The following is a 13,069-nucleotide window of genomic DNA, read 5'->3' on the forward strand; positions in this document are numbered from 1 at the left end:
CCTTGTAATTGGATTTGGTGATAAGAGTATTTTTGAAATGACACAACAGGCCTCTTCTGAACAGAGAGATTTGGAGTTTGGAGCAATTTGTAACACACAGGTACCTCCTGCTTAAGGCACCTTGAAGGCCCTGACAGCAGAACACAGCTAAAATTTGGACTATCCTTAAATTTAGAGGCATCACAGACCCCCAAAGTCAACAGTGTTCACTAAATTGTTCCTAAAACAAAAAGAAAAGGGGAATTTTTTTGAAGCCAGCAAGAAACCAACATGATAAAGTGAGAATTGTTCTATAATATTTCAACAGGAGGTCGGTGTGAGCAAACAGCACCTTCAAAGCTCTTCCTAACAAGGCATCCAAGCATGAATAATGGGATCTCTTCCTCTCTTTTATTTACTGGGAATATTTAAATTGAGACCTACGTGCTACAGGGATATTTATGTGCATTAAATCCTCTGGACTCAGTGACTGATAAACAAGGCCTTTATGAAACAACTGTGGAACAAACATCTCATCTTCATTTTTTGACTTGGGGCAGGGGAAGAGTTATTTTAGTTGCATCCTCTGGATTATCTGGTTCTCCCGAGGCAAGCAGAGCTCAGGCAGGGTCAGCCCATGGATGAAACATCTCCAAAGGGATGAGGCCCTGCAGAAACCAGCCCTGGCTGGTTCCCAGCACTGGGAAGGGCTGTTGGTGACCCACCATTCCAGCCAGAGGTCCCCTGATCAGCGCTGTGGTTATCAGAGATACCATTTGCAGGCCAACAGAGGATTCCAAGGCTTTATATGGCAACATGAACAAATAGCAAGACTTGGATTTTACACTGCTCAACACAAACTATCTTTTTCTGCCCTCCTGAAGAAAATTTTACACTCATCAGAGCCAGAACTCAGTTTTCAGCTCATCTGAAGTTAAATATTCCCAGAAGAACAGCCTATCCTTCCCTCAGAATTGTGCTTTAATGGGAAGTTCAGGACTGGATAACAAAAAATGTGTTTACATAATGCCAGCAAGGCCCCTCAGGTTGTTCTTAGTTTAGCCTCAGTAAGGTCTTGTTTTCCAAAATTTTATAGTCCTCCAGGTTGGGAAACTAGAAGTCTCCCTTTGTCCTGAGTCTCCAGGAGGGGAAAAATCCCAGTCCTGAGATTTGTGATAAAGCTTGGCTTGAGCTGGCAGCTTCCAACATCATCACCAGCATTTCCTCTAAAAGATCCACGAGTTTTTATTTTCAGTTTTCAGGCTTGGACCAGACTCAGCTCAGCTCAGAAGAGCACTGAGAGTCATCACTGCTGCTGCATTTCCAAAAAATAAAAAGGAGGATCCTACAGGATTCCAAAGACAAGGCAAATTCCTGCAGGATATCCAGCACCTGAAGTCAAGAGGCTCAGGATCAAATCTGATTTGGGGCTCATTACATGTATTTTTAATGCCTGGTACCTCCAAGATCTGGGCTAGAACTGTTATTCCATTAATTGCTGTACAGACAGAAAGCAGGAAAAGGTATTTAATTTTTTAATATCAATCTATTGTCTGCCTTGCAACCTGAATACAACACAACAGATGGATTTGAGCAACTGAGAATGAGAAATAATGAATGAATATAGGCCAGCAATGCCAGTTGATTGAACTACTTTGGTGCCAAGACCAACTTCCTGGGGTTCTTTGCAGACAACACAGCAAAGGAGGAGATTAAAGGGAAGTTTTAAGCCATCAGGTACCTCTGGGATCCTTGAAGAGCATTTCTCAGGTCGGGCAGCAGCAACATCTTGTAATTTATTTTTATTTATTTCCTAGAGACTATTCAGTGGCCATTCACCATCCATAGGGAGGAAATAGCTGGGTTTATTATCCAACTTTTTACTTTTTGTTTTTTGCCTATAGGACTGTGAATTACCTCAGAAATGCTAAGCTCCCAAGACTACAACAGATTACTTCATTTACCAACATCCCTCATGCTTTGTATTCCAAGAGTGCTTTCCATACCCAGCTCCTTCAAAAGTGTTCTGAAATTGTCTTCTTTCATCTTATTCTTTAATATTATTAGAAGGTAATATTCTACAGGTAGAAGAGCAGCAAAGTTAAGAGATACAGACCCAAAAAAGCAGCCAGAGAACTGAGAAACCAACCCACAGCTCCTGACTCCAAGATTTGTGTCCTCCATGTTTTTTTCCATGTGTTTCCTCTGAAGTGTCATTGTCACTTTCCAGATCAGCCAAATTCCCTTGGAACTGTCCTTTTGGGAGGCCTGATTTGAACAGTGCTGGTAGTGATGTTCCAAAAACAACTGAGGAGTTGTTGACTGTATGTCTAGAAAAATTAATTATTCCCGTCATTTTTGGGCTCCAGTGAAGTATTTGATGAAGTGACAAACGGGAAATTATTCGTAATTTTGGAAAAGACAAATGTGAGTACAACTATGAGATAGGGTAGAAAGAAACATATAACCAAGAAGGGGACTAAAAAGTGAAACTAATGGCTTGGAGGGCAGTGATCAGTGATACTCCTTAAGTATCATATTTGGAGTACCTTAAGAAGGAAAACACTCAATGATCTCAACACAAAGTGTGCACATGGCAGTGAAATCTGCTGATGACAAAGTCAGAAGCCACGTCAATACAGTGAATTGAAGCACCATAAAAAATAATGGACAATCCTGAGGGCAAGAACTAAAGAGAAATGTAATGGTGCAGCTTCCAAGGTCACCCACTTTGGGAAGAACAACTGCACAGACACAGAGAGATCATCAGCTGGAAAGACTGTTTTCTGTGAAGGCCCTGTGACCAAAAGACAAAGTGCAACAAAAACACCAAAAAGGTAAAGCCTGACAAGAGCTGAGCACGCTGCCATTCCCAATCCAGGAGGAAAAGCATAAGGAAAAGCATTAAAAAAGCATTCTCCTATGGAGACAGGCTGGGGGAGGTGGGGGTGTTCAGCTGGAGAAGAGAAGGATCCAGGGAGACCTTGGAGCCTCTTCCAGTGTCTAAAGGGGCTCCAGCAGAGCTGGAGAGGGACTGGGGACAAGGCCTGGAGGGACAGGACACAGGGAATGGCTTCCTACTGCCAGAGGGCGGGGAGAGATGGGAGACTGGGAAGGAATTGTTTCCTGTGAGGGTGGGGAGGCCCTGGCACAGGTTGCCCAGAGAAGCTGTGGCTGCCCCTGGATCCCTGGAAGTGTCCAAGGCCAGGCTGGACAGGGCTTGGAGGAACCTGGGATAGGGGGAAGGTGTCCCTGCCCATGGCAGGGGGTTGGAACTGGATGATCTTTAAGGTCCCTCCCAACCCAAACCATTCTGGGATTCTGTGCTACTCTTTCCTTGTCAAAGAGTCTGCTGGGCAGCCACCCCCCATCAAGCTGTTGTGCCCTTGGCTGTATTTGCCTCACAGATAGAGAATTTAATCAGATTCTGAAAAGGATATAATAAAGGCTCAGGGAAACAAGAGAAGCTGAACATGAACCTGGAAGTCTCAGCCCAATGTTCCTGTCCAAGGGGCATTTAGCAACTGAAAAAGCACCAGCCCATGTCCATAATAAGCAACCAATCAGATGACTTCTTCTATATATTGTGTACTTATATGCCCTATTTTCTCATTCTTTTTTCTTTATAAGGAAATCATATTAAAAAAAACCTCTTTGGACCAGGTCCATGTCTTCTACTCTGTTGATGGAGTTCCTCACAGACAGCATAATATTCAAAACAAATTAAAACTTATGCGTGTTCCAATGGAAAATCAACCATAAAAAAGGTCAGTTGTGCTACCCTGGATCACCAAAAAAAAAAAAAGGAATAAAAAAGAATCTAGGATGTGGCAGTGACTTCTGTGGGTAAAGCCCATACAGTTCTCTGAGAGAACATTCTTTTTAGTCTCTTTAAAGTGCTCCACAGCCTGACCAAGGAGCCCATAAATACATGATGCAACACACTTAAGGAGTTTTACTTAGGAATTTTCCTCCCTCACTTCTCCTTGTAATTACTCTGTTTATTACTTGTATAAAGACCTCACATCTGTTACTGGATGGCAGAGAATTTCCCTTCACTGGGGTAAGTTTGGACTCTGTTCAGAGAGGAGCTGCAGTGAGAGTCAGCAGGAACACTCTGCACAGCTCCAGAAACCAGGAATGGGCAAATCCAGCCGTGCTTCGGGCTGGATGGTGCTTCTGGATCCTCCTTGCTGACAGCTGGATGCTGCACAGGCAGAGGGGACAAGGTGCCAACCTGATCTCTGATTCCTTCTGAATGCTTTCCAGATCCCTCAGGATTTAATTCTGTAATTCACTCCAGTGGGTTTTTCCATGGGTAAAGTTACAGGTCAGGTGGGTCCCGCCATGAGGGATGACTGTTCCTTCAGCTGAACTTGGACCTGGACAGCCCAATATCCCATCTAACCCAGCCCAATATCCCATCTAACCCTGCTCTACTTCAGTTTAAGACCATTTTCCCTTGTCCTGTCCCTCCATCCCTTGTCCCAAGTCCCTCTCCAGCTCTCCTGGAGTCCCTTTAGGCACTGGAAGGGGCTTCAAGGTCTCCCTGGATCCTTCTCTTCTCCAGGCTGGACACCCCCAGCTCTCCCAGCCTGTCTCCACAGGCAAATGCTTTTTCAAATGCTTTTCCTCCAGGACTAGGAAGAGCAGCATCCCCAGCCCTGTCAGGCTTTGCCTTTTAGGTGCTTTTCTTGCATTGTATCTTTTGGTCACAGTGACTTAACAAAGTCATTATAAAACAGCCACACAAAATGCAGCCTGAAGGTGTCAGGGGCCACCTCACACAGCCTGTGTGACAAGGATGTCCTGGCTTTCCCTGCCTCTTGAATTCATGGTAACAGCTAAGAAAACAGCAATTAATAATGATTAATATGAGCTTTTTGTTACCAATTCCTTCTGCATCTTTCGAACAGAGCAGTCACAGGGAGAAGAACACCATGAAGGATTACAGCAAGTCAAGCGCTGGCAAAGAAAAAAAGCTCAAAGAGAGAGAAATCACAGCAACAGATTTGGATTTTCACAGTGTCCTTACAGCAAACAGCATCTAGAGGTCTCAACACGATTGTAAAGAGCACTGGCCTCTGTGCATGGACAGAGCACAAGCCCTTGGCTCAGAGAAGTTGTGCCCTAAAATGACTGGCATTAACAGTTAATAACGTTCTGGAAGGTGAATTATTTATACTGGATATAAATAAAGCAGGTATTTTTGAAATCACAGCAATTAACACTCCCATGATTCAATTTTCTTTGCTGTCTTAGGGTAATGCACACGGCAAGGAACAAATTCCAACCCCTCACATACATGAGTGCATCCAAATTATTGTAATCCTTCAGGAAAGACCGTTCAGAGAAAAGATACTCTCAGTCAATACACAAAAGTGATCAGCAAAAAATACAGATGCTGGGCTGGAGGTCAGAGAACAACAGGAATCAGATGCAGCTGGTTGCATGAGCTGGAATATTCACCCTGGAAATATGGAAATCAGTTCTGCTCGGGTCCCTGCTCACCTGCCCCGGGTCACTAAAAATTGAATGTAGGAATAGAAAAGGTCCGGAGAAGAGTGACAATTAATATTATTAAAGGCAAGGGAAGCCTTGGCATCTGAGAAGAGATAAGAGAGTGACTGTTAAGTTCAGAGAGGAGATAAATGAGCAGCACGTTGATAGCAGCACATACTGCAAATGATGAGGGATAAATGCAATGTTCTGCCTTGTTCTTTCTCATGATACTCAGGCCAAAGGGACCTTGGACTTTTTAAACACATTTTAGCATTTAAAATGAAACCAGGTATAATTAGTTCTCCAGAAGTACCCTGAAGACCTTGGCAGGATTTAGAAGGAATTACATATTTATGTGAATAATAAGAATGCCCAGGGCTACAATAGCAGGATTAAAAAAAATATATACAGGATAAGAGATAAGAGCTTTTGTCCACAGCCACACCAGCTATCCAGGTGTGAACACTGAGTATCTCAACTGGCCCTGCAGAAATGCAGGAGAGTACCTGGACTAGAGAAAAATTCCCATCCCTAAAATGTGGGTTTACAGCACCAGGCAGTGCTGTTACAGGTCAGACTGACAAAGTTCCTTTTTGTAAATGTTGATTTCAGTTATTTTGACCTTGGCAGATACAAAAATTTTATCCAGAGCCTGCTGCAAGGAGCTGCCCCTCCCACAGATGATCTCTTTTATTATTAAAAAAAAAAAAAGAGAGAGAGAAAGAGAGAGCACAAAGATACAAAAAGCACCTGAGCTCTCTAAAAAGGAAAATAACTCATTAAGTGCTGGATCCTTGAGGAAACCAGAGTCTGGCGAGACTTTGGACAGACATCCTTGCATTCTACTTTACTGCCTGCAATCTGCCCAACAACTGGGATTTGCTTCCAGCTGATTAGAATAGGAAGCTTGTATATTATGCATGTCTGAGAGGGAACAGAGCTTGATCTGATGCAAAATAAGGAAGATCCTGTGTCAAGCAGAAAATGGCTGCTCTTGCATTTTATGAAGACATACAGCAATGACCCTGAGCCAAACCACTTGAACTTTCAGGCAATAAAAAGATCTTGCCTGGGTCTGAACGGCAAAGTGAACTTTGCTGGATGCCTTTGCAAAGTGCCCTCGCTCAGATCTCAAAGCATTTCACAGGCAAGAACTGCAAAGATCCTAAAAAAAAAAAAAAAACAACAACAAAAAACCACACTCCCTGAGTCTCAAAGGACTTAATGAAGTTGAACCTCCCACTGCAAGTTGCTGACTAACAAACACCTTATGACAGAGTAGAAAGAGCTGGAAAATAATGTAAAGAAATCACCTGATGTTTCCCTCTGCATTAAGATCAAGTGTCTCAGAACCATCCTGACAGATTTCAGCTGATTTGCTCCTGAGAAATGTTCCGTAATTCCCGCAACCTGCTTAATGCTCCACCATTCCTGAAGTCAGGAAGTTTTTCCTAACCCAAATATTTCTTGGCAAGCCAAAAGCTGGAGGCTTTTAGCACCTTGCTCACCCTTCCTTCGGCTTGGCTCAGCTCCAGAGCAGGTAGGAGATATTTTATAGTGAGAACAGCGAGTCACCAAAAGGTTCAAGGACATCTGAGGGTCACAGGGACAGCAGAGCACAATTCCCAGCACTCCAAAGCTTCCAGCAAAGCCAAGAAAGACGAGCAGCACTCCGTGGACATCGTTATATTGATGAGAAACTGATGTTCTGTTCCTAACAATGTACCAGCCTAATGGAAGAGGCCGAAGGACACGACTTCCTGCTCTGTTGGCAGCTTGGAAAGGGAGAGACGCAATGAATCCCAAACTTCAATCTCCTCCAAAGCCTTGCACAGGAAACTTAGATCCCCTATGGGGCCGGTATTAAGGTTCTGCTAGAAGACATAACTAAGAGTAATGGGATAAAATTAACTAAGAAAATTTCCTAACTGGATTTCAGGAGCTAATAGAGCTCTCGTTTTCCCCAGGGAAGCCGTGGAAGCCCCGGCGCTCGGGAGAGCTGCAGTAATAGAGCTTTCACAATCGGAAGGATTTCTAATAACCCGTGTCAGGGCTGATATTGCCCAGGGCCAGGACCATGGCCAGGACTCCATGGGCCCATCCCGGCACCACCTCGCCGGGAACGGGGATGGAGGTGCCTCTTTCAGGAGGGTAAAATTTCCACAGTGTAGAATCACGGAATGGTTTGGGTTGGAAGGAACCTCAAAGATCAGCCAGTTCCAATCCCTGTCATGGGCAGGGACACCTTCCACTAGCCCAGGGTGCTCTGAGCCCCATCCAACCTGGCCTGGGACACTTCCAGGGATCCAGGGACAGCCACAGCTTCTCTAGGAATTCTATTTCAGTCCCTCACCACCCTTACAGGGAAGAATTCCTTCCCCATATCCCATCTAACCCTGCCCTCTGGCAGTGGGAAGCCATTCCTCCTTGTCCTGTCCCTCCATCCCTTGTCCCAGGTCCCTTTCCAGCTCTCCTGGAGCCCCTTTAGATACTGGAAGGGGCTCGAAAGTCTCCCTTGAGCCTTCTCTTCTCCAGGTGAACCCTCCTGCTCTCCCAGCCTTTCCTCATAGGAGAGGTGCTCCATCTCTCTAATCCTCATGGAACTAATCCATTCCTGCTCCTTGGAAAAATCAAAAGACCCCTCCTCCATGATGCCAGCACAACTGCCAGTATGGCCACGCTTTTAATGAAACCAGGAACTCACCCAACTCAAACCAAACAAAACCAGAACAAAACCAAGCAGATCAAAAACCCACCACGGATAATCCATCCATCTTTTGTTAAACTTCCCTTCCTCGTGATCCCAGCTGTGCATCTCTGTCCTTTGCCCTGGGACAGCTCTGGCACCCCCTCCCTGCACAGCAAGATGAACCAATTCAGGAAAATGCAGGGGGGGAACAAAAAGGATTTATTTTCCCTGAACTGAGCTGAACTGGCTGCTATTTCCATCAGACAAGAAACATATCTGGCACAGTGCAGGGTGGCAGGAGCAGGGAAACTGAGGAGGAGGAGGAATTGAGAAGGGTGGTGAGGCAGGATAACACCTAAGGATGAGCTGGTGACAAACTGTTAATTCAGCTCAGCTATAGCATGAAACTATACTCTCCTATCTTGGGAAATCTAAACCCATTTCTCTCGGGAATAAAGCCAAGTGAAACACCTGACTCTGTTTTGCCATCTATGAAATGGGGATAATGGGTATCTATATCATCTTAGTCTTATTTAATCTAAATACACCCTTTCCAAAAGGAGCTTCACAAGCACAGACAAGTGTTAAAATAAAAAAAATCAGACCCATAAAATCAAACCAAATAACCCTCAACCAGAAAGCAAAGTCTCTGCTCCCCAGGCAAACTGAAATACGTTCAACTGATGAATTATTCATTTTTGTTTAGGGCAGAATTTACAGTTTTTTTAATTTAATCTTTGGATAAAGTGTATACTTAAAAAACAACACTCAACCCCCCCTCCAGTCTTTAATGGCACTCGACAGAAGTGCCTTAAAACGGGTATAAAGTCACTGATTCTGCTGCCAATCTTAGTTATTCTGTTTGCCTGAAAAAGAAGATAAACCTCAACTCCAACACATGATTAGAGGAGAAGTACAAATCTCTCGGGGAAAAAAATAATAATAAAGAAAATAAAACGACAAGACAACACAGTTTTGTTAAAAAAAAAAAAAAAGAGAAAACCCCGAGGGAATTTTCTATTTCGTGGTTCTAACGAGAGGGGTTGAAAAGAAGAGGTAAAGCAGAGAAAAGAAAAATAAAAATTATCTGTGGGACAAGAAGTAACAGAAAAAGAACGGGAAAGTGAAGCAGAAACAGGCTTTCAAGTTTAACCTGAGGTTTGCACAGAAAGGACTCTTGCAGTCTTAGCTCTGTTCCCAAAGGAGGGCAAAGCCACACGACAACACCGACACACTCAAAACTCAGCATATTCCACGGGCAGGAGGCTCCAGGAGGGAACAGGTCAAGGTTGGTATCAGTAGCACAGCAGAGAGAAGGAGCTTTGCACTGCAGTTGTCTGAACCACACCTAGTCTGCAGTTAAATATAGAGCTTTACTTTCTGGAACTACTGCTCCTCTTAACCTTCACAGCATAAATATTGAGAGAGATGTTTAAAAAAATAAAAAAATAAATAAATAAAGGGAGAAAAGAGACCCGAATCCATTGTCCGAAATCTAAGCCCAGAGACTAATCAACTACTCTGGGAGGATTCCAAAAAAGCAGGGAAGACTGGAGAATTGAATTACACAAACCACAAGCAGCATTCTGGAAATCCAGTATAAACCAATTAGTTTCTTTAATACACATACCCTGTACACAGACACTTAGGTACATCAGACATCTAAGTATATGGCCCTAACTCTAATCTTAATCCTATCAGGTTGGCACCAATATAATAATTAATTGCACTGGAATTTTTGTTGATTTCAATCTTTTTTAAAAAAAAAAGAGAAACGAGCCCTTCAACCCTCACCCTTCTCATTCAGCTCTTGGGCCAAATCCTGACTGGTGCTGTGCATTTTCAGTGCTCCAGGAAGCAAATCCCACTAATTTCTGCAATCAAATTCAGGTCCTTCCCCTGAAGTGCTCTCAGCTGGTTTGACACATCGACTTTTAGTGGTGGCAGTTCTCACCAACTGAATACAACTCAAAAGCACACAATTAACTGACAGAGCAGGTCAACACCCCCACCCTCACCCAAAAATTGTTTATACAGCATTCCAGCACCACTCAGAAGGAAGAAGTTCTGCATTACCTACACAAAAGTTTCCAGCAAGGTTTAGATTCAACCCTCTTATCATCAGGCTTTAAACTAAATGATCAAAGTCAGTTCTAAGTGCAGAAGGCAACCAGAGAGGGAGGTGTTTACAACCCTCATATGAGTTGGATGGAATTGTCTCCTGCATCTCTGTTCCTCCTTGCTGGACAGTTATCAGCTGAGGTTCCCAAAGCAGCAGGACATACAAACACAATGCAGTGGAACTTGCATTTCCTGGAGGAAAACAGCCCATTAAAGTGAGATGCCTCCATTCACAGTGAAAATTTAATCCTTGGGAGGAAAATGCAAATTACCAAACAAAAAGCACCAGCCCACAGGCAATGCCAACCACCATTTTAGTGGCCAAATGCTTATTCCTGACCCTGTGGCACAGAGGAAACCCGATCTCTTGGGCCAGACAGTCAGGAATCTGGTTACCTCCATCCTGCTGCTGTTATGAGTCACATTATGGACAAGCCTGGAAGACTCCAGTGACTTGTAAGTGAAATTAGTTCCTTTCTTCCTGGGGCTCCCAGAAGAGCATTTTTCTCCCACTCTTTCAGAACCTGTCACATAAAACAGCTCATCCCTCCAGCTCTACTAGGCCTACTAAAGCACAACAGTTTAACAACCATATTCCCAGCTTGCTTTATGGTGTAGTTTTATTGCCATACAACACTTTTACTGGTGGTCCTGCCTTGAATGAAACTCCTCAGCCCTGATTTCCACTACCCCACACAAGGCTGGGAAACTCAGCGCTCACGGTGACCTACCAAGGGCTTGGCAAATTAACATTAAAGCCAGGATTAAGGCAATGTGGTAGCAGCAGAATAAGAAGAAAACCCCTGCAGCAAAGACCTTACAGAGCACAAGACACAGAGAACAAAATCAAGAACGACAAAGAAGAAAAGAGGTTAATGAAAAATTAAGATCGAGTGATTATGTATCTGCATTCACAACTGGGAGATTTCCAATGTCAGCACTGATTTGCTTCTTTCCATAACCAAACCCAAATCTCACACCTTTCTAACAGACACATCAAACCACCACAGGTTCTCTGAGAGTGTCTCAGCAGAGACAGGCTTGAGGAGAGATGTGGAGGAGGAAAGGGTTCTGCTGGTTTGCTCAGCTCTTTCTCTGCTCTGTGTTTCCCCACAGAGGTGTCTGAGGCACAACCAGGATTCAAACAGCAAAGAACAGCAGTTATTGCACTGCAGGACAGACAGAAACCAAAAAATGAAAACAGCCACATCCAAAGAGCTCTAATTCTACTTCAGAGTAACTATTTCACACACAGAAGGTTCATCAGGAGATGGTGCTGTCCTGAAGGCACACAGAGCTGTGGTGGTTTTGTCATTTTACACACCAGGACAGTCATACAAGCATTTTAAAGTGCTAAAGATCCTGTACTGTCTCTGTGGAGGGGAACACCAGAAAAACACAGCCCTGTACAATCAGATCCCAGGACTTTACATTAGCTTAGTCCAGCAAAGCAGAACAGATTTCAAACATTATTTCCTTTGGGGAAACATTCAGCCTAAGCTGAAAATATCAATGCAGTGCCAGGCCAGAATAGGGAAACAAACACTTAGTTACTGGTTCCAGTCCTGCAAAGACCCTGTGATGACCTGTGCCCACACAGAAGTGTGTCTATCTTGTGTTCCTGAGGGAGCTCAGGATTTCAGTCTTAGCTCAGCCTCAGCTCCTGCTCCTAATCAGTTCCCAAGGCCCTTGTGCAAGCAGGAGGGAAGAGGAGCATTATAGAAATGGTAAAAGCACATCCCACAGATCTGCTGGCCGAGGTCTCGCTGGAATTGCAAACCAGAGGAGCGTAGCACACACGTGGTGCTTCCATGGAAAGGAAGCTCCTCCTGCCCTCAGATGGGAGAAAACTCTTCCCAGCCATTTAGCCCTGAACAGAAACAAGCATTCATCCCTAAACTACATCTGAGTTCACTGGTCCTTTCCTGTTATACAACATTATCCACAAAAGAGACATTACAGCGAGCAGAGGGAAAGGTAAAGCACGCCCAGGCTCAGAGTGCTCCATCTCTGCAGGACTGGAGAGCTGGGAGCTCTAATGATCACCTCCCACTCTGCAGATGTATTTGAAAGATCCACTTTGCTCTGTGCTGCTCCCAGCTCATGCAAAAGGGCTGTAAGAGCCTTTTTGGACAAGGAATCTACGGCTTGTTAGGCAAAGTTCTGCATCCTGAGCAATCGCAGCGCTGCCGAAATGCCAGTACCAACTATAAAATACCAGGATATATGAGGGGAATCAGGAAAAGTGGGAAAGGAGAAATGCAGAGTATAAAGAGAGTGCAGACCCCCACCAAGAGGGGGCCTGGATTAGGCTAAGTGGAAAGGTTTCTGCAAAAGCAAAGGAGGAGCTGAACACCAATACTGAGCTAAACACATGATGTCCTGGGGGCTACAAAAAAAAGAGAGATTGTCCAGAGCAGTGCTACATTTTTTTAAACAACACAAGAGGTAAAAGAGCTCCTCCTACTCTCTAGAATCAATTACAGGCTTGCAGGATGCTAAAACACACCCATGAAAACAGTGCTGGTGTTCACCAGAGCAGGCAAAAGGACACTTGAGTTGGCTTTAAAACACCCACCTCCAAACCCCCAGAGTGACCTACCTTTCCATGACTGCCAGGCACTCCTTTCTCCACGTGAACCGACTGCCTCGCCGTAGTCTGAAGGTCCCAGAGGTAGCTGTGACTGGGGGAGGCGTCTGTCTCCATTCTGGCTCTTCTACTGGGATAGGAGCTGGTCTCATGCTTAGTGTGGCCCCTAAGAATAACAAATATTGTGG

At 44.3% G+C, this 13,069-nt stretch overlaps 1 protein-coding gene across 15 annotated transcripts in view; it reads right to left on the reverse strand.

The window, feature by feature from the left end:
• Positions 1–13,069, reverse strand: part of HMBOX1 (homeobox containing 1) — a 107,712-nt gene that overhangs the window by 15,605 nt on the left and 79,038 nt on the right. For all 15 annotated transcript variants that reach the window (XM_027697793.1, XM_027697789.1, XM_027697785.1 and 12 more), the window contains exon 6: positions 12,894–13,047. In XM_027697793.1, the coding sequence (XP_027553594.1) occupies positions 12,894–13,047 (154 nt within the window). The remainder of the gene's footprint in view (positions 1–12,893; positions 13,048–13,069) is intronic.

Source organism: Neopelma chrysocephalum, unplaced genomic scaffold, assembly GCF_003984885.1.
Source record: "Neopelma chrysocephalum unplaced genomic scaffold, ASM398488v2 Primary Assembly neopelma1_123, whole genome shotgun sequence".
NCBI classification, from domain to species: Eukaryota; Metazoa; Chordata; class Aves; order Passeriformes; family Pipridae; genus Neopelma; species Neopelma chrysocephalum.